The sequence below is a fragment of the Acartia tonsa genome, chromosome 6 (assembly GCF_053477335.1).
Source record: "Acartia tonsa isolate MP-2025a chromosome 6, ASM5347733v1, whole genome shotgun sequence".
Classification (NCBI taxonomy): Eukaryota; Metazoa; Arthropoda; class Copepoda; order Calanoida; family Acartiidae; genus Acartia; species Acartia tonsa.
Genome location: NC_137265.1, coordinates 27619311 through 27644899, shown reverse-complemented (window position 1 = coordinate 27644899; position 25589 = coordinate 27619311). Strand labels below are relative to the sequence as shown.

At 38.6% G+C, this 25589-nt stretch overlaps 1 protein-coding gene across 1 annotated transcript in view; it reads right to left on the bottom strand.

Moving 5' to 3' along the window:
* Positions 1-25589, bottom strand: part of LOC145322273 (uncharacterized) — a 152058-nt gene that overhangs the window by 21157 nt on the left and 105312 nt on the right. The window contains exons 8-11 of the mRNA XM_080164152.1: positions 24633-24694; positions 22288-22376; positions 8445-8563; positions 6571-7384 (exon numbers count right to left, since the gene is read on the bottom strand). Coding sequence (XP_080020278.1) covers positions 6571-7384; positions 8445-8563; positions 22288-22376; positions 24633-24694 — 1084 coding nt within the window. The remainder of the gene's footprint in view (positions 1-6570; positions 7385-8444; positions 8564-22287; positions 22377-24632; positions 24695-25589) is intronic.

Here is a 25589-nt window from a genome sequence, read left to right as displayed (position 1 = left end):
GTCCTTTATATGCTAGTATACCCTACTTTTAATAATTTTGTCATCCTTGTTTTAAAGTGCAAGGTGCAATAAGTGGGCGGAGATTTTTCGGCTTCTTTAACCATCTTAAATTCAAGACAAAAACATACAAGGATTGATTTATCTAAATGGTATTTATTAGTAATAAGTTTGAGGATATATAATTTGAATGTAATAAAAAGTGTATAAGTCTTATATATAAATGATGCTTTTTTTATTTTTAAATCAGTCTAGAATAATGGACAAGAGTTACTACAACACATACATAAAGCCTCTGTTAGTCGAGGATACCCTGCCTGTGATAGAATTCTTACAAGGCAAAGGGTTAATCAAAACGCAGGTATCATGTGATCTTTGTCAAGTGGATATGAAAATGTTTTCATACAAAAATGCTGTCACTGACAAATATGTCTGGAGGTGTGTTAGTCGGGAATGCCCAAAGTTTCACTGTCCGAAGTCCATTAGAATAGACTCATTTTTCTTCCGATCCAGGCTGAGTTTACAAACGTGGATACAAATAATATATTGCTGGTCAATAAAAATGACACAAGTTCAAACCGCCACGTTCGCCAACATCAACACCAAAACGGCTACAAAATGTTATAGCAGTATAAGAGAAGCATGTAGCACACATTTGAGAAATTCAAGAATAGAACTTGGAGGACCTGGAGCTGTTATCCAGTTAGACGAATCCCTATTCAGCAAGAAAGCTAAATATCATAGAGGACGTGTAGGGAAGAAACAAATTTGGGTATTTGGAATTCTAGACACCAGCCAGACACCTGCTATAGGCTACATGGAAATTGTTCCAAAACGTGACGCAGCCACCTTACTTCCTATTATACAACGCATAGTTAGGCCAGGATCTGTTATTTATTCAGATGAATGGCGTAGTTACAGACACATACAACGTGATTTAGGATTAGTTCACCACACAGTAAATCATAGCTTACATTTTGTAGACCCTATTACAGGGATCAACACACAAGCCATTGAAGCATACTGGTCTGCCAAAAAGTCTGTTATTAAGACAATGAGGGGCTGCAGACGTAAATTATTGCAAGGTTACCTGGACGAATTTATGTGGAGAGATCGATTTCAACATGATCCCATGTCTAACTTATTCCAACATATTTCACTTCAATACCCATGAACATAATTATGAATTAAAATAAGAAGGCTGTAGTCATTTCTATTTAACACTATGAATTTGTGTAATTTACTAAGATTTATTGTTTTCTGTAAATTACCATTGAAATTATAATTACTCAAATATTGGTTTGTACCTTATTTATAATAAATAAAGACTTTTAATCTTATTCATGTTTTTTTAAAGTGAAGCTTTTCTATAATTAGGGTCGGTCCGTCCGTACGTCCGTCCGTAACGGATAGCTTTTTTCGTTAATTTAGACATGTTAGAATTGTCCTATCGATTTCAAATTTTGCATGGTGATTCCTTTAGTAGTTAGGTACGATTTAGAAAGCGTAGCAACTCTATAATCACTACCAAAATGTCCGTGTGTCCATTTTAAACATATTGATTATTTTTACTTTTTTAAATAGCTTTTTTCGTTAATTTAGGCATGTTAGAATTGTCCTATCGATTTCAAATTTTGCATGGTTATTCCTGTAACAGTTGGGTACGAGTTAGAAAGCGTAGCAACTCTATAATCATTACCAGAATGTCCGTACGTCTATTTTAAACATGTTGATTTTTTTACATTTTAACAACAAATTTGTATGTGACCTAATTATCCGATTGGTCTGATTTTTGGTATACTGATTCCTGGGACAACAAAGTACAACATTATAAGCGAAGCAACTCTATAATCAAGTCCTAAAAATGTAAGTATGTCCATAATCATTATCCTGTATCAAGCAGTTTTTCAACAAATTTACTTACAATTTTGCTTTGACTCTTATACATTCGCATTCTGATTATTCAGTTCTGACATTATACAAGTGTTAATGTCCGTTTGTCCTACCCTTTCAGAGCTTCGCTTTAATGGATGTTGTCATCCTTGTTTTATTATTTTTTCTATTATTAGGGATGGTCCGTAATAGTTAGCTCTTTTGTTAATTTAAACAGGTTAGAATTGTACTATAGATTTAAAACTTTAAATGCTGATTACTGTAACAGTTAGGTACGACTTAGAAAGCATGGAATACTGATTCTCATACCAATAAGGTACAATGTTATAAGCGAAGCAACTCAATAATCAAGTCCTAAAAATGTTAGTATGTCCTTAAACAGTAGCATATACTTATAGACTTATGCATTATTATTCTGTTATGTTCGTTTGTCCTTTCATTTCAGAGCTTCGCTTTTATGGATTTTTTAATATTTGGTTGTAAATATGTATTAAAGTTAAATGATAGGTGTGTTTTATTGTCATGGGAATCAGCATTATGAAAGGATATAATTAAAATACCAATAGGAAAGTATTGTGGATATTCAACTACCATAGGGGAAAAGTGTGGATATTCAACTACTCTTGGGAAATATGCGTGGATACTCAGCTACTATTGGGGAATTTGTGGATACTCAGCTGGTATTGAGCCAAAGGTTCTTCTCTAACCTTTACCAAACCAACATAACCTCCATATGCATCAAAATTAATGTGTTTTTTTTTAAAGTTGAAATTTGTCCGAATGAAATCACCAATTCTTAACCTATAGTCCTACTCTATGAGAATGAGTTTTTCTTTACTTGAATTTATTTGATGTGGTACCACAGTGTGTCCTAGAGTAATTACAACCTGTATGATTAATGCTTCCTTTGGTACTCTCCCACCCATACAATACATACACAATATCAGGCATCAATGGTGTTTTCACTGGCAGAAATGTTTAAAGCTATATTGTTCTTCTTTTGGTTCCATATCCCTAACTTCCTTGCTTGTCGATAATTAATCAATAAAAGGTTATGTTTTATTTGGACTATATGGCGCACAAAGTAAAACATAAAAGTGATCATAAATGACACAGCATTAATAATGTGTCAGTCAATAACACTATTGATATTATTTGCGTTATATTTCATGGAATGAGCTATGGATGTCCTTTTGTTGATATTATGGTATTTCAATGACATTAAAACCCTTGGGGACATTTGATAACAACATAGGGTCGACCCTTATAGTAAATCCCATCCCAACGATTTCAAACATCAAAACTATTGCTAACAACCATCTTTTTAATTGCACAACCTTTCTCTGGAAAAACTAACTGTGTGTGGTAATTACAACTGACATAGGAGCAGTAGACAAAAATTTTAACGTCTTTAGTAAAAACACGGTTCGGGCCGAGATTCAAACCCATTTAAGACTTATTCCTTTCTCCTTGAACCCTTACCAACTGCAGTTCATTTGACATTACATTACATTTACTATACACCCATTTATCAGGGATTTAAGGATAGGCAATAGATGATAAATTAATCTTTAAAAAATGCAGTACATTGCATTTACTATACACCCATATACATAGATTAAAGAAAAGTACAGTTGAAGTTTATTTGATATTTCATTATATTTACTATATACCCATGTATATGGATTAAGGAATAGGACAATAGAAGTTAAATCAATCTATATAAACTACAGTTTATTTGACATTACATTACATTTACTATACACCCATATATCAGGGATTAAGGATAGGACAATAAATGATAAATTAATCTTTAAAAATGCAGTACATTGAATATACATGGATTAAGGAATAGGACAGTTGAAGATAAGTCAAGCTATAAAAACTGCAGATCATTTAATATTTCATTATATTTACTATACACCCATGTATATGAATTAAGGGATAAGACAATATGAAGTTAAATCAATCTATATAAACTGCAGTTCATTTGACATTACATTACATTTACTATACAACCATATAAAAATGGATTAAGGGATAAGACAATAAAAGATAAATCAACCGCAGTTCTTTTTACTATACAACCGTATAATTATACAAGGATAAAGAGATATGATAATGGAAGAAAAATCATCCTATACCAACTGCAGTTCATTTGACATTACATTATATTTACTATGCTCCCATATACAGAGATTGAGGTATAAAACAATTGAAGATGAATCAAGTTATATCAACTGCAGTTATTTTTACTATACAACCAATACAAGGATTATTGATAGGACAATGGGAGGTGAATTAATTTATAATTAGTAAAGTTAATTTGACATTTATTACATTTACTTTTCACCAATGTAAAGGGATTAAGGATAGGACAATACAGGAAAAATTAATCTTTACCATCTGCAATTCATTTTACTATAGTTACTATACTATACAACCACATTGCCAGGATTAAGGATAGGACAATGGAGTTGAATATTTTACAAATTATCCCATATAAAAGCATGTCGATAATATATCGAATTTCCTTTATCCCTATTGCTCTTACAATCTAAGTCAAAGAATTCCTCATCCCCTTTTTAATCTCCGCCCCTTCATTTTAGCAAAACAGATTCACGGAAAAGAGGGATAGAGCATGACATGAAAATTTTTCATAATCTCATTAAAGTTTCTCGTTTAGATTAGGTTGGGTTATATTAGGTACTCGGTAGTCCTTTATGGCAACGCAGATATAGGCCCACAGTGTTCAGACAAAAGAAAAAAACTACCTTACCTTTATTCCCGACAAGTACTTTGAGGGAAAGTACATTTTTTCCATCATGTGTTATCCCTGTAACCCCTGATTTACAAAATGCAGCCGGAAAAATTAAAAATGACATTCCAGTTCCTGTGAGCTCTTGAAAAGCAAACAATTCCAGGAAATTTTCTTATTTTTATTAGGAGCATAGCTACTTTATTCCTATTTCGTACGTCCGGTAGTTTTTGAAACAATAATTTACATATGATATGCCAATGCCAAAACTAATAGGAATCCTCAAAACGATGTTAAAATCGAGGGGCGTGCACAGGGTTTAGCCAGAAGGCGTACGGGAGTTTATTACAGACAGTATTATGGATACCATTTTATTGTTAGGGGTGGGAGGGATATATCACAAGTCCCCCCCCCCCCAGCCCACCCTCCCTACCGTACATAATCGACATAATGAAAAGTACAACAAGCGTCCTTTGATTGATTAATTGAGCACGCCTATGGTGAAGCTTTTTATGACGTAATACTGGCCTACCATTGGTCGATTAAATGTAAACTGGCCTGCCATTGGTAATTTAGCCTGTTTATTGATATATCATTGATCATTTGTATTGTTTGACCTCATGTTTTTATAGGGACTATGTGCTGCTTTGCCTGTCATTAAATAAACTTACAATTGGTGTTATACATTATTTTATCCACCATCGTCTTATCCCCAAACATCCCTGATTAATTCTTAGGTCAACTCCATGATATAAAGTTTACCAGGGACCTAAAAAATTGATTTACATCCCCATTGATCACACAAAAAATATCCGCTTCTGATGATTTAATACGTCTGAATACTCAACTTAATGAAACAACCAGTCTAATCTAAATTCACTGAAGTCCCCAAAGTTGTTAGGCTAACGAATAAGAAAACATTATTATAAAACTTTGGGGACCAGTGTAATAAACAACCCATTGTATTTGTCCCCTTTCTCTCTGTTGTAAAGTCCTAGTTTCTCTGTATATTTTTATGTGCACTGTCAGACATCATATTAAAATAATAGTAAAAGGAAATGAGAATAAATGCATCTATTCAACTTAAACGTAAACTTAGACATTGGTAAACTTTGTACTTCAGGGTACGGGTTAACTGAAGGACACTCCGGGAGGGAGTGAACATTTGAGCATAAATTATCAGGAAGGAAGGGAACATTGGACTGTTTATCCCAAAAGCTTTATAATAACTCTGGGGACTTTTATTAGTTGTTTCATTATGCGGTGTCCAAACGTTCCTACGACCAATTGTAATTACAGTAGGGACATTTTGTGAATCAGCATTGGGAATGTACATCAATTTATAGGTCACTGGTTAAACCCTTTAGATCTCTGATAAATTATACTTCACCCCAAATTTTTTCAAAGAACGATATCATATTCGTTGGCTTAAAACTGTTTCGGACTTGCTATTAAATCTTGTACAAACCTGCAAACCACCCAAGATAATTATCAATAGAAGAGGGTAAATTTGTTTATTTTAATTTAGGGTGCACATAAACTCATCGTTCATTTTCTTTTCTATTAAAATCTTTGGAACTTGAAATAAATATTAGGATGGGGGAGGGGGGGGTTGGGGGGTTGCAGGGAGTGATAAAATATAATCATGTATTTTTTGAAAGATAATATTATCTTGAAAAGTGACCTTGAAAGTGTTCATGGTATAAAAGGTTTTGAGTTAAAGGGCACTTGAGACTAATTTATATCCACGGACAAAATTAGCTTCACTAAGATTATTAATTTCATAAAAATCAACACAAACAAATTATAACTTAGTTTCTAACATTTTATGTATTATGCCAAAATTGTTAGAAAAAACATATTTATAGGAAGAATCTTAATTTGGAGAATATGTTTACCACTAAAATCAAATTAATTCTTACCTATTAGTTTAGGTCCAGAGGGTTCATAGGGCAAGGGGCTTGGAGACCCGTAGGTTGGATGGATGGTTGTTGGACTGTACAGCCCTCCTGGGGAATACGGTGAGGGGGAATATGGGTGTGGGGTAGGGGTGTAGGGAGCAGGAGTTGGCGTGTATGGGGAGTAGGGATGAGGTGTGGGGCTGTAGGACCTGTGGGAGGGGGAGTAAGGTAGAGGTGTTGGAGAATAGTGGTGAATAGGGGCAGGTGTTCCAACAGGAGTTGGGGAGTAAGGGGCTGGGGTTGGCGAGTAAGGAGCAGGTGTTGGGGAGTAAGGTGCAGGAGTTGGGGAGTATGGGGCAGGTGTTGGGGAGTATGGAGCAGGTGTTGGGGAGTAGGCTAAGGGAGTGGGTGTATAGGGTGCCGGAGTTGGGGAATAAGAATCTACAGGCTTCGAGGTAAAGTGAACAAAAGGTTTAGGAGTTGGGGAGTAAGGAGCTGGGGTTGGCGAGTAAGGGGCTGGAGTTGGGGTATAAGGAGAGGGTGTAGGAGTGTAGGGAGAGGGTGTGGGAGTGTAAGGAGAAGGTGTGGGGGTGTAAGGAGAAGGTGTTGGGGTGTATGGAGAAGGTGTAGGTGTGTAAGGAGAAGGAGCTGGAGTTGTAGGGGTATAGGCTGGAGGTGGGGGGCGGTAAGGCGCTAACTTGGGTGGTGGAGGAGGCAACTCTCTAACTTCATGTTTGTCAGGATGTTCATGTACATAGGAAGATTTGGGAGTTGGTGCTATGAACTTAATGTTGGATGTGTCATGATGATCTGATACCACTTTGCTGCTCTCCCTAGATACATCAATTACTTAATCTTATGTTTTTATACAAGTTTGGTTTCATATGCATACTTTTTTGAGATTTAAAAATTTACTAAGCTCATCGTATTGTAGACAGTTGTTAACGGAAAGAAAATAAAAAAAATATATAGAATTTTTGGCCCAGTGGGGCCGATGGACTGGTCCTTAAATTTAGATTATGTGTCAGATAAGGCAATTGTTACTTTGTAATAAAATAAGTAACGTTTAAATCTGATCTAGCTGGAACAACATATTTTGTAAGTGAACTCTTCATTTACTAAGTATATTTGCGATAACTTTTATTTAATGAAATCTTCCAATTTTTAACATGTACAAAACGGCCTGCTTAATTGCTTCAAGATCCATGTCAGATCTATATAGGAAATAAATGTCTATAAACGAGCTCAAGTTTTCCAAGGAATATATGATTAAAACTCATAGTGCTCCAATAATCCATAATAAACTCTCATTGCCCAGAATGATAAGACCCATTATTTTACTTTATTAAAAATAAATTCATTTTTTTAATTTCATGTTGCTATTTACCTTATATTGATGTACTTAATTTCTAATCATAAAAAAGAAAATTTAAATTTATAGTATAAAAAATTTAAGAAAACTCTGTTTTAAAAGAATTCGATTGTGGCGACATTTTGTGTGGTCAAATATTAAACTAAAATTGTAATCATCATCATTAACCCTTTGGTGATGGTAATGTAAAGGAAAAAATATAATTTAAAAAATCTTTTTAAAATCATTTAAATTATTAAATATTTACTTTCTTTTAGATAGTAATGCCGGGTGAGGAAAATAGATTTATTGAGAAATAGATATGCATATAGAAAACTAGCCAATAGGGAGATAATTATATCGAGCCAACTCTAGTATCATCATATTTTCAAAGCTCCTTCAGATATCATTAAACCTGTAGGGTTTGTTTCACCCTTACCTAACCTAGACTAACCCCCCAAAAAATTATGTTGTGTAGGTATTTTACATGATTTACTAGCAAAATGGTGAAATTTTTAGCAAAAATATGTAAAGTATGATCCCTGTAAGTAGACTGTGGGTGGTGAGGTGAGGGATTCTTCTTATTGCTGCTGTACTCAGTGCTGGCGGGGTAGGAGGGGGTGCCCTCGTACGATACGGTCGCGTGGAATCCATCTTCATCAGCTGAAATATAAATAAATATATGTAAATTTGTATTTTTTAGGATTTTATGAAAGATAGGGGGACAAAATTGTGAGTGAAGATAAATGTTCGTCCGTCTGTCTGTTATGCTTAGTCTGCTTGGGAATTATCATTGTTTTTAGTTAATATCAAAGATATTTAAAAAAAAATTTTTTTTAAATATTTTCATGAAGAATAAAAATGTACTCTTTTACTCGCCTTTTATTTAATCTGCTTGGATATCTTATTTTTATATTGATAAACTTCCTTACTTATGAAATATGGAGATTGTCATTCTTGTTATTTCCATTATTACAAGAACATGCATATAAATAAAAAACACCCCAGAAGTTTTATAGGATTTTTTCTACTAAGAAATAATATTAATTTTCATAAACGAGATCTAAAAATTTAGTAGAAATATATAGGGAAAAAACTTTACAAGTATACAAATGCAAAATCCATAAAAGTTTTAGCGGTATCTTTCTGATTGTATGCTGTATTTATTTGAATTTAACCCCCCAATAAAAAGTGAATAATCCATAAAAATGCAATCTTTAAAGTGTGCAGTTTTTTTGGTAGCTTTTTAATCACGCACAAATGCATATACAAACCAATAGGGATAGTTCATCTGAAGAAAAAAAAATTATTAATTTTTATTTTAATAATTTTTTATAAGGGGCCTAATTATTTTGTGAAGCCGTTCAAGGTTATTATACTAAATCCACTCTAGAACCTATTTTAAGCTTCCATGAAAATTTCTGTAATTTCGGAGATTCTTTTTTTCCATATAGATGAGACAAAAACAAGTCTACTCTAACATGGATACTAATATGTGGTAATACGGCAACAGACGGACGGGTAGTTTACAGAGTTGCTACACAGTGGCTTATCATGACAAGCCTTCTGCACTAATCCTATTATATCACCATCCACCTCATGACCGCAGATGACCCCGTTGCGCAGCGGTCAAACTGGACTGGCTAAATAGGGGAGGGACACGGACACGCAGTAATCACGCGCCCCTCATGCAACTATACAACCGGGAGGCGGTGCCTTCCCTTTTACCACAGCTACCCCCACAGACTGTCTACCGCCGTGGGCTACGCCCTTGTCTCCCACACCCCCTTCAAACCTAACCTATTGTTATAATCTATTTGTATATATATAGTAAACATCCATTGTAAATGTATTCAGTTAAATATATAATTTCTGTATGACTAAATCCTGCTAGTTTGTTTTGGTAGAATACTTCAAGGCTAGGGCTCGTTGGATTCGAACTCGCAACCGGTGAGCTGAAACGCTTCGGCTTACCACATCTTGGTGTCAGCGTGTTTCAATCGAGCCCTACAGAAATTAGCCTATTCTACCTCTGATTGGACCCTTTTGCAAGTAAGGGGACAGTCAGCTGCCAACTGAGAAGCCAACTGACCCGTGAGACGGCCTTTTTAGGTCGATTTTCCATCAATTGAACACATTATGTAGGCCTCTGGCCTACGGCAAGCAGATTTAGCCTGCTAAAAGCGCCAGTTTACGGCGTTTTTCCGTACCGTGTAGGAGTAGCGCTAGGTGCGCAGCCACGGTAATCGGATAATTTAGCTCAGACGGCTACAAAACTGAGTCTAAATTGGCAAGTGTAGCTGGGACAAGCCCCAGGACACCCAGGCCAAACCTACGAGACGGACAGCTAAGTGCTGGTCTCCCTGAGAAGGAAATGTGTGGCTGCGAAGCTTCAGCACACAAGTAAGGCCTACCACTGCGACGGATAGCAGAATTTGAGCCAAAGGCACGGCAGGACGGGACATTCCCTGCCGCTGCCTCCCAGGATTCGAACCCGAGGCGCTGCAGGAAGGGCCATTCCCTGCCGCCACCTTTCGGGATTCGAACCAGCGGCGCTGCAGGACGGGACATTCCCTGCCGCCGCCATCCATCTGACCCTTGCAGGACGGACATTCCCTGCTGCCGGTGCTTCCAGAATCACACCTAGAGCTCCTAGTGATAACTACACATAAGTGTGTATAAATGTCAACCAAGTGATAAAAAGAAATATAAAATTGTTGACCCAGTGATAATTGATAAGCTCTAGTGATTCGAAGCTACAGTATAAGCCACCACCAGCGGCCTACACACACACACCATGGTAAGCGATACTACCATAGCTGCGGTTCGGCCACCGCCGAAGTTTCTGCCGACCCCAGCCGAGCGGGAGGCCCCCCTGTCTCAAGGGCAGGACCTCCACTTCCCCTGCCACATCAGGGTGAGGTTTCCTACTCCTGACCCTGCCCAGCACGTACAGGTTGATGCCATGGTAGATTCTGGCAACCGTGTACCAGGGTCTGCCGTCATTTCGGAACACCTCATGCACACAATGGGCGTGCAGCGCATGTTGGTTCCAGACAACACCCAAATCCTGACTGCTAATGAGGAAGGGCAGCCCCTTCAGGTAATTGGAAAATTATATGAATTATATATGGCAGTTTCACACACTCTTATACTCCATCTGTACCACGTGACTGTGGTACCGAATCTCTCACACCCTCTGAACCTAGGAGGGTATTTTCTCAAAGAGTTCGGAACTAGGCTCTGTTTCGACATGCAACCCCCCTGCTTGTGGGTGCGTGGGGAGTTTATCCCACTCCGTGGCGTCCCCATCGACCGGGAGACAGCCAAGAGAGAGTTGAGTTACGAGGGGCCTCTGCCAGGCCCACTGCCAGAGCAGCCGCGTGTAGTTGAGAAAGGCACGCACTGGGTGGATGCTGCGCTGAACGCCCACCGGGGGACCAACCTGCTAGCCATGGGGTTGCCCCCAGTGCCCAAGGTGCCTCTGGAGAACCTGCCAACGACGTTTCCCGAGATTTCCAGCCCTCCAGAGCCTATCTTCTCCGCCGACACCTTCATCAACGGCCAGCCGTGTCCACCTGGCCCCCTCTACCTGGGGCCCCCTGCAATCCAACCGGCCAAGTTCGAGTCCAGGCCCGTCAAGTCGCGGTCTGATGCACCCGGAGCCACGCTCAACCCCCAGGAATCAGCCTCTCCCAGCGCCGAGCCCGTCAAGTCGCGGCCGAACGCCCACGGAGCCAAGGCTGGTCCCGGCACCCCGGCCTCTCCCAGCGCCGAGCCCGTCAAATCGTGGCCGGACGCCCTCGGAGCCACGCATGGCTCCGACACCTCAGTCCCTCCCGGCGCCGAGCCTGTCAAATCGCGGCCGGTGGCTCCCGGAGCTGAAGCTGACCCCGTGCCAGCCATGTACAGGCTAAGCGCTGTCACTCCAACCGATGGCCAACCACCCCAACTCCGTACGGCCAAGAGGGTGGTCTTGCCTGGCCGCGGTGTCATGGCTGTCCCTGTTGAACTAGTGGGACACCGTACCAAGGATGCCATCCAACTATCTGCCCCAGAACAGAGGTTTGGGGAGTATCTTGTCATCCCAGAAGGCCTGTATGCACACAGGCCTGGCTCCGCCAGCGTGTTCCGAGTGCTGGTGGTAAATGAGGGGGAGATGCCTCTCCTGCTGAACGCCGGCCTCCCCGTGGCTGGGGAGCTGGTCAAGCCCGACATCCTGGAGGTTTCTGACAAGCCTCCCCCTCGTATCCATTCGTTCCAAGAGCCTGTTGAGCCACCAGATATGCAGGAGCTGTGGGCAGCCCTTGAGATGGAGGAAAACGAATTTCTGCGCAAGGACCCCCTGCTCAAGAAGGAGGTCTGGACCATGTTGTCAGAGTACAGAGACGTCTTCTCAAACTCTACCCCCGGCTGCACTGATGTAGTAGAGTTACAGCTGCGCCTCAAGCCAGGGACCCAGCCGATCCGCCAGAGATTTAGGGATCTGAACCCACGGCAGGAGGCTGAGCTGGAGAAGCAACTGGACACCTGGCTGCAAGAGGGAGTCATAGAGCCTTCAGACTCCGCCTGGAGCAGCCCCCTGGTGCCCATCAAGAAGAAGGACGGGAGCACCCGCTGGGCTGTCGACTACAGGGCCCTCAACAAGTGTCTTGAGCTGGACAGCTACCCCTTGCCCAGGATCCAGCAGCTGGTAGAACGAGCCGGGGGACACCGCGTCTACAGTGCCTTAGACGCGGTGGCTGCGTACTACACCATCCGAGTGTCCGAGGACAGCCGGCCCTGCACCGCCTTCACCACCCCCAGAGGCTTGTACCAATGGAAAAGGATGCCCTTTGGCCTAGCTACAGCCCCATCTGTCTACTCCAGATTTATTGCAGGGGTCCTGAACCCATTAGGCACGGCCAACCTCCAGTCATATCTTGATGACGTCCTGACCTTTCACCAAGATACCTGGGCCCACCTGGCTAGGCTCCGGGAAGTCTTGGAAGCCCACCGCAGGGGAGGAATCCGCCTCAAGCCAGCCAAGACCAAGCTGTTTCGAGCCAAAGTAGACTACCTGGGCCACACCCTCAGCCGTGAGGGGATAGCCATGCAAGAGGATTATATTGACCGCATCCTTGACTGGCCGGCCCCCATCACCCCCAAGGACCTGCTGGCGCTCCTGGGGTTCTTCAGCTACTACCGCCTGTTCATCCCAGAGTATGCCGACCTCACCTACGAGATGAATCGGCAGAAAACGGCCAAGACACTGACCTGGACGGCTGAGATGGAAGCCCAGCTGGTACAGCTCAAGGACAAGTTTCGCCAAGCCCCCATCCGAGCGCCACCCAGGTTTGACTTACCGGCCGTGTTCCAGCTCACCACAGACTTCAGCAGCCGCGCCATCTCTGCCATACTCAGCCAATGCCAGGACGGCAAGGAGAGGCTTATTGCCGCCGTGGGGCGCAAGACAACTGACCCTGAAACTCGCTACCCATCCTGGAAGGGAGAGATGGCCGCCATCATGTATGGAATTCGGAAATTTCACGGCATCTTGTCCTACCGTAGCTTCCAGATCAACACTGATTCCTCAGCCTTGCTACAGATGAAGTCGCTGAACACATCCACAGGGATGGTGGCCCGCTGGCAGGAGGAGCTAGCGGCCCTAGATTTCACTGTCTGCCATCGTCCTGGCACCCAGAACACCAATGCTGACGCCCTCAGCCGCCGGGAGGACGATAATATGCCGACAGCCACCGCCGAAGAATTAGCAGAGCAGGCTGAGTACATTCACACCCTTTGCCAGCTAGGGGAGCCTGCAGCTGGCAGACCCTCCGCAGCACGGCTGGACCCGGCCAGAGTCTTAGAGGCACAGACACAGGATCCCCTCTTGCTCCGTGTCCGCCAGTGGGTGGCCGACGGCAAGGCCCCAACTAAGGCTGAGCTGCAAGGCAAGGACCGGGACGAGCAGCAGTATGCCAGACGCTTCGCAGCCCTGGGAATCGACGAGAATGGCTGTCCCGTGACGTCCGCCTGATGGTTCAGACTTGCCCTGAGTGTGTACAGAAGGTCACCAAGGAGAGGCTGAAGTTAGGGATACACGTGCCCTCCCGCCAGGGGTATCCACAGCAAGTCCTGTTTATTGACCTGGTGGGGCCCCTGCCAGAGACACCAGCCGGGAACCGCTACATCCTCACCTGTCAGGATGGGTTCAGCCGGTTTGTCAGCCTCTACGCCATCCCAAACAAGCGCACTCTCACGGTGGCTGAAACCCTACTGCACCGCCACCTGGCCACGTTCGGATGTCCCCTGAAGATCCACTCCGACAATGGGATGGAGTTTACTGGCCAGGTATTCAAGGAACTGGCCTCCAAGCTCGAGATTGGCCTGACACATCCACCGCCCTACAACCCGCAGTCCAACCGGGTGGAGAGGTTCCATCGGACGCTCAACACAGGCATGCGGCTGTTCCTGGACAGAGACGACAACAACTGGGAGCCACACTTGCCTGCCATTGCCTTCGCCTACAATACCAAAGCCTGCAGATCCACGGGCGTGACCCCGTTCCTGGCCTACTTTGGGAGAGAGGCCAAGCTCCCGGTGGACATGGTACTCCGGCTGCCAGACACTGAATATGCCTCAGTCCCAGCCAACGTCCAAGCTCTCCTGCAACGCTACCATGCCGTGTACGACGCAATCCAGCAGCGAGAGGAGGGAACCATCCAAAGGAGCGCGGCCGCCTACGAAGGCACGGCCAAGTACGAAGTTGGAGACCTGGTCTGGTATCTGGCCCCCCGCCTGGTGCCAGGGAAGTCAGCCAAGATTACCAAGAGATGGACTGGCCCTTGGAAGATAGTGAGACAAGCCACAGACGTCCATTACGTCATCAAACCTGCCTCTCCAACAGCCAAGATCTCGGAAATCACTGCGCATGTAGGCCGACTGCGCAAATACACCGGAGATGTAACTGCCCAGCAGATTCCAACAGACATCCAAGGCGACCTGGACGGCGACGAGGACGCCACTGAGCTGCCAGCCGGAGCTGCGGCGCTGCCAACTAGTGACCCAGGACAGTTTCCAGTGTACCAGCCGGCAGACGCCGCCCCACAGCCTAGCGGCCAGGATCGTGACCCTGTAGAAGAGAACCTGCAGCACCAACCCAACGAACCACCGCTGCCGCTGCCAGCCCCAGAGCCACCTAGGGATGCCATCTGGAACCCTGATGCTGACATGGAGCCCCTGCCGGCCAGCAGCGAGCCTGCAGGAGGAGAAGCGGCCACTGAGATGGAAGTGGCAGCCCCAGAGGGTGAAGCTGAAGCGATGTGTCCCCTACTGATGACAGCCGTCCCCATCCGAGTGGGAGCTAAGAGGCCAAGCAACCTGGACCAGGCAGGCGCCCCCATGGAATTCTACGCGCCTTCCTCTATCGTTATTCCCCCCTTGGGAGCCTCCAGAGTGAGCCTAGGCCTCCGTGTCCAGTTACCAGCCGAGACAGAACTAGTCCTGCAAACAAGGCCAAACTTCCAACGACGGGGCCTGGCTGTCGCCAACCCGCGGCTGGAAGCCAACCGGGAGTTGACAATGCTGATATCCAACCACAGCCAAACTGAGCAGCGAGTGTCCTGCGGAGCATGTATAGCCAGAGCTGTCCTACACCGAGCTGTGCCCCAGGAAGATGTTGTCGTGCGCAGACAGAGGCTGCCGTATCCCCAGGTTCAAGGCCTGGTGGCTCGGGAGCCCCGCAGCCCTTGAAGGGGAGGTTGTGGTAATACGGCAACAGACGGACGGGTAGTTTACAGAGTTGCTACGCAGTGGCTTATCATGACAAGCCTTCTGCACTAATCCTATTATATCACCATCCACCTCATGACCGCAGATGACCCCGTTGCGCAGCGGTCAAACTGGACTGGCTAAATAGGGGAGGGACACGGACACGCAGTAATCACACGCCCCTCATGCAACTATACAACCGGGAGGCGGTGCCTTCCCTTTTACCACAGCTACCCCCACAGACTGTCTACCGCCGCGGGCTACGCCCTTGTCTCCCACTCCCCCTTCAAACCTAACCTATTGTTATAATCTATTTGTATATATATAGTAAACATCCATTGTAAATGTATTCAGTTAAATATATAATTTCTGTATGACTAAATCCTGCTAGTTTGTTTTGGTAGAATACTTCAAGGCTAGGGCTCGTTGGATTCGAACTCGCAACCGGTGAGCTGAAACGCTTCGGCTTACCACAAATATACCCCAAAAATATATATTGTCTCAACAGTGATTTTGTGGATTGTGGAAAAGTTGTAGACAAAGTAGACAAAAAAGAAAGATGATAGAAGTTAAAAATGAAGAGCGGACAAATTCTTAACATATTACTTAAATTACACAAAATAAAAATCTTAGATAATAAAAAAACTACAAATATCCATAGAAGCGAAGCTGTTTGAAATTGTAAAAACAGACAACCCAATCATTACATAAGGAAGTACAGACAAACACTGTTCCTGTGTAGGAGCTTCGCTACTAAAACAAAGTAAACATATGCACAGACAAACATACTACAGATCAGCAAATCTAAAGACTTAAATATACATACATCACATACATAAACTACACAGTTAACTTAAGTGTAAAATAGAATAAAATATTTTTTATTAGCTCAAACTAAATCTATTGGGGTTTAAAAACAAAGGCCCCTGAGACAAAAGGTTAATAATATTGAGCCTAACAACTTTTATGTAATTTTGGAAAAAGTTTTTTTAGGTAATAACTGTATTTTTTTGCTCTTCTCATTTGCCAATTGCGAATTATTTGAACAAAAAATCTAAATTTAACTTTAATACACTAACTAAATATTCCAACTTTCAATTTAAAACACTGTGAGCAGCATAGCCACACTGTAGTACACTTTTTATTATTGAACCTTACCCCCCTGCGAGCCCTATGCTACCCCCCCCCCCTGCAGGCCCTGTGTGCCCTATGTGGGGTCAAAGGTATTGCATTTCGGCTTTCTTTATCTTGGGGTGCTAAAACGTGCAAACATTTTTCTAGAGAATAAATGCGATTTGCAGATAAGTAGGTAACGCAGTAATGAAAAAAAATCCAATTTTCCGTGCTCTAAATCTTTTAGTGAAGATGAAAGGAAACAATTTAGAAGAAGTTGGATGTTCTACTGGATATTTGCATAGATTTTTTTCTGGACAGGCTTGAATCTTATTTTGCAGGACTTGAAATTCCCTGAAAAAAAAATCTAAACAAAATTGTCTCTCTTACATCAAAATGAAAAGCAAATCTCCATGACTGAGATGGACACAAGAAAAAACAAGGCCAAAAATATCTTACAAGAGCCAGATGGCAACAAAAATAGATTGTTAAAAGAGGTAAATAAATAAGAATACCAATGCAATGCTTCAATTTTAAGTAAGGTTTTAAAACAATTTGAAGGCTAAAATTTTTTGTGAAGTATCCTTGAATTCTACATATATCACTCTTCAACATCTTTCTAAAAAATAATGTCAATTATGAATCATGAACTTTTCTGTTTATGAAAGGAAAATGCCGCACATACAATTTTGCACAGTCACTATTAAAATTCATATACAAACACGGATACAAATTTTTTTATCAGTTCAAAAGTTTATTATTAATACAAAGCATAGCAATGTCTGTACATCTATCTGAAGCGTAAGATCTCTGTAACCCGAAGACAAATTGGGCTTTTTTCTTGTGGGTTTAGGCTACCCCTTCCTCCCAAAAAAAGCTTTAATGTTGAAAGCTAAATTCCAACCTGCTCTTAGAGTGAGGCTTTAATGTTTAGAGGCTAGTATGGCTAAGTAGCAATCCAATCATTATAATAATTTTGATGAAAAATGTGGGTTCTCAACTCCAAAAGCTTAGTAAAATTTATTCAAACATAAAATTCATTATTTTAGAGACATAAATGTTGTCAACCCTGATATGTTTGAAATGCATGATGATTTGATGATAGAATATTCAAACACGACTAGCTTATACGGTTTATAATTTTACAATATATTTAATGCTAGCGGCTTAGTCTCAAGCATCTAAGTGGTGTACCTCTGAGATGAAAAAAAAACAAATCTATACAAAGCTTTCATTTAAGGAAAAAAATATTAAATTCATTTTTAAGATCATTTGCTTTAAAAACTACCTTACTAAACTTACCAAAGAATTTCAGCTTCACCACTAGTCTTTTAGGAGTTTGTCTGAGCGTTTAGAAAGTTTTATAAATAATAGAAATCAAATTGTTATGACACATAGTAAAATTCATAACTTTTCTGGTTGTGATTGATTTTCCCTGGTATGGTGCATATTATTGTTATTTGATGATGTTTTGTAAATGTTTATCCTTGTTTATTGAATGTTGACCAAATAGTAATGAGAATTTTCCAAGAATGCATACTAAGTTCATGGATGTCAACACAAACAAAAATCTTTATGCAAAATTTTCATGAACAAATAAAATCAACCTTTCTTGATAAAAATAGATTTGATTAACTAAATCTATTTTGGCGGGACATATATAATATTGGATCTTATAAACCCAGAACCACTTCATTATGCAATCTACATTTTCCTGGATATTTTGGCTACGGTAGTCCATAAGTGTACAGCTTTACAGTACATTGTTTCCATTTTGTTAAAGCAACATGTATGATAAAAGAAAAAGATTCTGTTTAAATTAAAATGCTTATATTTCAATCAAAATCTATATTTTTGTATTTTTTACCGATCCACTTCATTATGCAAATCAAAATAAAATCAATGGGAAAACGATTGTTTTGCCCTTTTCTCCACTTTTAAAAATTAATTCTGATAAAATAACAATTTTTAAAGGGATTTATGCATTAATTATAATGAAAAACAGTTTAAGGTAGATTTTAATGATTTTTCTAGATAAGAAATAATTGAAAAAAAGAAATTCTATCCCTATCACTTTAGAGGACAGCTGCCGACCCCCAGTCTTATGGATGAAGCTAAATACATGTTAAAAATAAAAAATAGCCTGAAAAGTATACAAAAATGTTTTTTGATGTGTTAAAAAAAATCCATTTTAAAATCTTGATTTTGAGGATGATGGCCTTTAAGATGCTCTTACTGGTAGTGATGGTGAGCTAAATGTTATCAAAGTGCATGCCCATGAAGAAAACTTATATATTGAACTATGGTCCAATTTCTGTAGTCATAGCAGCCTCCAGCCAAGCAATATTAAAAAAGAAAAAAATTGCAATTTTAATTACCAAAATTCATAAAGTAAATAATGAAGTTTTTAGATAATGGTTATATTTCATGTCGAGAGGCTCCACTGGAGGCTGCTATGACTACAAAAAATGGTACATAGGTTAATAGACAAGTTGTTGTAATGGTCATGTACTTAGATAACATTTAGCTCACCTTCACTACCAGTAAGAGCATCTTAAAGGCCATCATCCTCAAAATCAAGATTTTGAGATGGATTTTTTTTAACACATCAAAAAACATTTTTGTATACTTTTCAGGGTAATTTTTATCTTTAACATGTATTAAGCTTCATCCATAAGACTGGGGGTTGGCAGCTGTCCTCTAAAGTGATAGGGATAGAATTTCTTTTTTTCAATTATTTCTTATCTAGAAAAATCATTAAAATCTACCTTAAACTGTTTTTCATTATAATTAATGCATAAATCCCTTTAAAAATTGTTATTTTATCAGAATCATTTTTTAAAAGTGGAGAAAAGTACAAAACAAACGTTTTCCCATTGATTTTCTTTTGATTTGCATAATGAAGTGGATCAGTAAAAAATACAAAAATATAGATTTTGATTGAAATATAAGCATTTTACTTTAAAAAGAATCTATTTCTTTTATCATACGTGTTGCTTTAACAAATAGAAACAATGTACTGTAAAGCTGTACACTTAAGGACTACCGTAGCCAAAATATCCAGGAAAATGTAGATTGCATAATGAAGTGGTTCTGGGTTTATAACCTTAATGACATGTAAACTTCCTGAAAAATGCAATTGATGTAATTTTTTGATAATTATTAGAGGAATACACTTGCTATTCACATTATATCATTCTTAATAAAACCCCATGGATCATGGAAAGAAAACGAAGTAGCGGGTTTCGTTGTATTTTCACAGAAACATTTCTCCTACATTTAGCCCCTTCCGTGCCTTTTTCCTAACAATAACATTTACCTAACCTAAAATAACCTATCAAAAGCTACTGTGAAAATACGACGAAACCCGCTACTACGTTTTCTTTCCATGGTCAACCCTTTTAATCCAGTGACGTCAAGATTTGATTGATAAACTTTCAAGTTATTTGTATTTTAACCAAAGAAAGTTTATTAAAGCATTCATGTTATTAAACAACTTGTCAGCCCTTTTAAAAATTGTGAATTCTAGGCAGGGACGCTCCAAACATCTAAATTTATGGCCTAACAATTTAAATAAGACATGATGTTCAGTTAAGGCTGGCCAGGGAAGGGTTTGGTTCGAGCTTGCAATCATTATTTCACAGATTTACACTTTATGTACTTGTATCCAATGAGAATGAACAATAAATAAATTTTTCTCATACCTATCACTTGTATTGTACTTAGTATAGCCTTTTGTAGCAGAAAATGTTAGAGAAAATTTATTAGAAATTATCCTATTCATTTTCATGTGACATAATTATCCAATATATCTGATTTTTGGAATACTGATTCCTATTACCACAAGGTAAAATTTTTAAGTGAAACATCTCTAGAATCAAGTCCTAAACATGTAAGATGTCCTTAAATAGTATCCTGTAAAAGAGAAGTTTTGCAACAAATTTACTTACAATAATGTTTAGACACTTAAGCATTAATATTCTGATTATTTGTCTGACACTATACAAGTGTTAATGTTCGTTTGTCCTACCGTTTCAGGGACAACGCTTTTTTGGATGTTGTCATCCTTGTTTTCAATGAAGTTTTGTTCATTGATTTATAATTTTATTTACTTATCGGGGTAAGACCATATGGATTCTTATTTTATTCATAATATGTAAAAGGTGTTGTAAATATTTGTATAATTTGCATAATGATCCATCTAAGTAAACATAAACCATGTAGAAATGTTAAATTATTATTCATATGTATAAGCAAAACTATTTTATAAATATTGTTGTTGTTCTTACTGACCAATCTAACTTTTGATTACTATATGTTGAAAATGTTTAAAAGACTTATGTCTATAAATTCTAGGGATTTTTATTCAAAAAAAACCCCGATACAGAAAAGTAGGAGATAATTAAAAAAAATAAAAATAAAATAATAACTAAACTTTTATTTTGATGAATAGAAAAGTTACAGACTAAATAAAATTTCTTCCGATGAAATATACATCCCACAAAACCCTTAATTTAAATTTATGTAAGCGTCAAGTTTTGATTGCTCATCGCGCAAAACCCAGTGTAAGATGTAAAGTTTTAAAAAGATGATATTAGTCTCATAAACATTTATTTTTCATAATATATTTTCCTTTTAATGTCTAGTCATTAACTTTTTCTCTAACTTAGGGAAGTGATTAAGCTTAAATGAATAAGCAAAATTTTAAAATTATTTGGCTCAAGTCTTAATAAAAACAGAACGATGATATTCTAAAGTAGCACAAAACGAAAAAATTGATAGAAAAGGCACATTCAATTAATGATTTATTTAAATAAATTTTAAGCACTTGGTAATTAAAAATGTTCAAATTAAAATCTTTTGCAAACGGTATTTGACAGACGGATGTGAACTGGCATACCCAAATTTGTGTAGAGTAGGCACGCAATTGAAAATCAAAATGAATCTAGAAAAAATCTGACTTTTAAATTTCAATACGTGGTTTTTATACTTTAATTCGGATTTGGCATCTTATGTGTCATTTTTTAAATCCTTAATTTCTCCAAAATATCATAATTTCTAAATTAAATCAACTTCATTTCAAAGCAATGACAATGAGATTTATCTTTTTTATTGGTGTAGCTTTTCTAAAAGTCGGTTTAAAATTGTCTGTCGTTAATGCGCAATTGTTATGAAAAGCAATCTTTTCTATATATCAGCCGTGCGTCTGAGAATAGTTTAATGTGGTTGAATTAAGATTTCGTGGCAGCGGCTGATAATGGCTGATTTCTTGAATTCATGAAGTTTATTGTAGCTGCGACTAATTCTTAATGGGTGGCTAAGGGAGCTATAAGTCTGACTGCATCGTTGGGTGCTGAGCTGTAAATTTTCTAATTTCTCTCTTTTGTCTTTACTCTGGCCGGCTATTCCATAATTAAAACCAAATTGGCCAATGCATCCATTTTAATTCAATTTTACAAGGTAAATATTGATTTTTAAGATAGTAACACTAGAAGCGTAGCTACTCTACACATGATACGTACCTACATAGCTGACCAGCTGAACTCTACCGTCAGGAAGGGCAACTTTGTATTCTCCTTTGGTCACTCCATAATCTCCACGAGATTCGTTCCTATAATAGAACAATAGTTATATGAAGAAAAAAAAGAAAATTTCAAATAAATAGTAGAAAAATACAAATTTGGTATTTATTATGTATTGACGTTCGTCAATACGACAAAAATGTCGTATATAACGGTTAGGAACCCTTTAACTCTTTAAAATTGCAATACATAACATTTTGAAACCCTCATAATCAACAATTTATAATACATAATAGTATTTTGAAACTACCATGTCCTTACGCTACAATTGATATTCTAATATCTAGAAAACGTTAGGAAATTTAAATATATAATATTTTGAAATCCCCTTACCCTACAAGTTCGAATACATAATCATGAAATAGAAAAAAATGAGTAACGGGTCAGAAGAAATATTTCACGGACATAAAGTATATGTCTTACAAAATTGAAAATTTTTTTATTTCTTAAAAATATTTATTTAAAAAAATAGAATGTTTGTGTGTATCAATAATTGTTTTAATGAAGCAGCTAGGGCATTCTTTTCTGATAATTCTAACTAAGTGCCTGGGTTATGTTCTAAAGACGTTAAAAAGTGTGTAATTAAAGTAAAAGTGTGGCTAGGTTGAATACATTGACCCATAAAGAATCATAACTAAAATAAATGCAAGTTTATAATTATGAATTCTTGACAAATCTTTAAAATGACTTATCCCTTAGCCCTGGAATTATTCACACGTTTTTTTTATGGATGTTCGTTCACTTCCTCACATCTGCATCTGCGTGTTTCATCTAATATCGCTTAAATACACAATTATAAAGTCTGTTATCTAATTACATGTTTGATCATTATTTTGCCATAGTTCTGTAAAAAATGCTAACAAAACAGACCTTCTTCGACCTAATAAACTCACACATATTCTTTACAAGCCCAAGTAATCAGTTTTTAAAATAAAATTGGTTAGCTGACTTTATTGTGTTTTCTGATGGGAATAAAGCAAAGGTAAGGGTTGTTTGTGCTGTTGTAATAGATTGGGGTATAGTCCCTTTCGTGGCAACGCACCTTAAGGGACGATTCTTCGTATTTTTCACAGTAGCTTTTCTATTTCTAGCCCCTGAGGGGGGCTCTAACCCTGCAAGGCCAATTGCCTAACCCTGTTGGGCAATGTCCTAACCCAATATAACCTATAAAAAAACATTTTAAAAATACGACGCATCGGCCCTTAAAGGGCGTTGCAACGAAAGGGACTATTCCCATAGGTTGTTGTTCTGGTAATATATGTGCTGAAGTGAGTGCACACAGTTTTTTTTCCATCTGGTCGGTTCTGTGCAAAATTATGATTTTGCATATATTTTTAATTGTAACTGTCAAAGAAAGTGACAGATATTACAGAAAGGCATTACAGACACACTGAAGAACTAACATACAATGATACGATGTCAGTTAAGGAGTGGTTTCTCTCATGAGTAATTGTAGATCATTAATTAATAATAGTGGTGGCTTAAATTTTGGCTTTGATCCATCTTGTCAACTATTATTTGCTTATTGGTTTACTCATTAAATACGCCATTACAGAAAATCAACCTTTACATGCATGACATTTTTCTGGATGTCCTAAATAGCGTTTGTTTGTGTTCCAAGGCATTCCTTCCTAGACTTTATATTTAGAAAATTTCTATATAAATGTCTATATACTGTTATATATCATAATAATATGTAATGGTCCTAAGATATTCTTTTCTATCAAGTAGTGCTGTAAGTGTTTAACTTTTTTCTTTAGACCTTTATGATGACCAGGCTGAAATGGTGAAGTATATTTTTTAACAATAAATTATAATAAAGGCTATTAGATTATCAAAATAAAAAATGCTCTATTAGCAGATATGTATCTCCTGACTTATAAAAAAAACATTTTCCGAGTAGCAGTTTATGAGTAAAGGCATTCTTACTTCTTTTATCATTATTATAAAAATCTTAAAACTAATCACATCCCAAACAACTAGTGGGTTACGTGTGAAACGAAGAGAAGCCGTGATTTCACATACATTTCCTATTAAGCACTGGTAACCCAACCCAATCTATTTTTAAAATAAAGTAAATATAGGGGGGGGGGGGGTGGTAGTTCTTGTCCTATGTATAATTTTTGCGGGGCTACTATTATTCAGTGCCCAATATAACCTTACCTAACCTGACCTAAAGTAATAAACGAAAAACTATCATTTCCCAAAAATTTTGGAGGGGGTCTAGGCTCATTAAGGTACTTTCTGTGAAATCGGCAGGGTAGCTACTATATAATAAAGTTTACCTGTTGTAGTTGACACCAGAATATTCGTCCTTTACACCATAGTTGAAAGAATAGGGTCGGGGCTGAAATTTAAGAAAAAAACTAATAAAATCGAGGTTAAAGATTAGGGAGGGATGGAACAATGGACTGTAAATTATACTTGTCCCACGAATCATATAAAAACAATATCATATTGGTTGCCTTTAATTCTTTTGTAACTTTTACTAGATCTTGATTTGGTTTTAAAAAGTAGCATTGTTTGAACTTTTCTACTAATAAGTAGTTTAAATAATTTTTGTGTTAACTGTCTTATCCTTTAAGATACCTTGTACAAATAAATAAAAAAATAAAAAGAAGAAAAGTTATTTGATAAATTTACCATTAAAAATCTTATTAATCGCTATTATCATTAGTTTAAGAAATTGATTAGTATATTCAAAACATACACGCTTAAATAAACATAATACCGTTTAAATTCTACACTATATTATTGAAATGATTTATATTTTAGCTTAAAAGTTTTTATAAAAGAGAGATAACATCTTAGATATAAACTGTTTTGTTCAAGTATCATATGAAAAGATCTAGATAAACAGAAACGTAAAGCGTCCATAAAGGCGTAGATTTTAAATAATTACCTATGTAAGGACGTCCAATGGGAGGAGGGGGGGGGAGGTAAAAGGGTGATTTTCCTCGTCCCCAAATGAATTTATGGTTGCCATAGGCACCCTCAAAATTTTGAAGTTCGAATTTTTAACCCCCCCCCCCCCCAAAAAAAAAAAATTAAAAGGCTTGGACGTCCTTGCATATATGATACATGGAATAAGAATGTCTGTTAATTAATGGCAGAGAATGAAAAATAGAGACGTTAAGAGGTGCTGCGCTTCAGAAAATGATTTTACAGAAAGATTTTCCATTTAAAGAACTCTATTATACAACAACGTAACTGTTATAAACAATAATTTAAAACAATTTTAA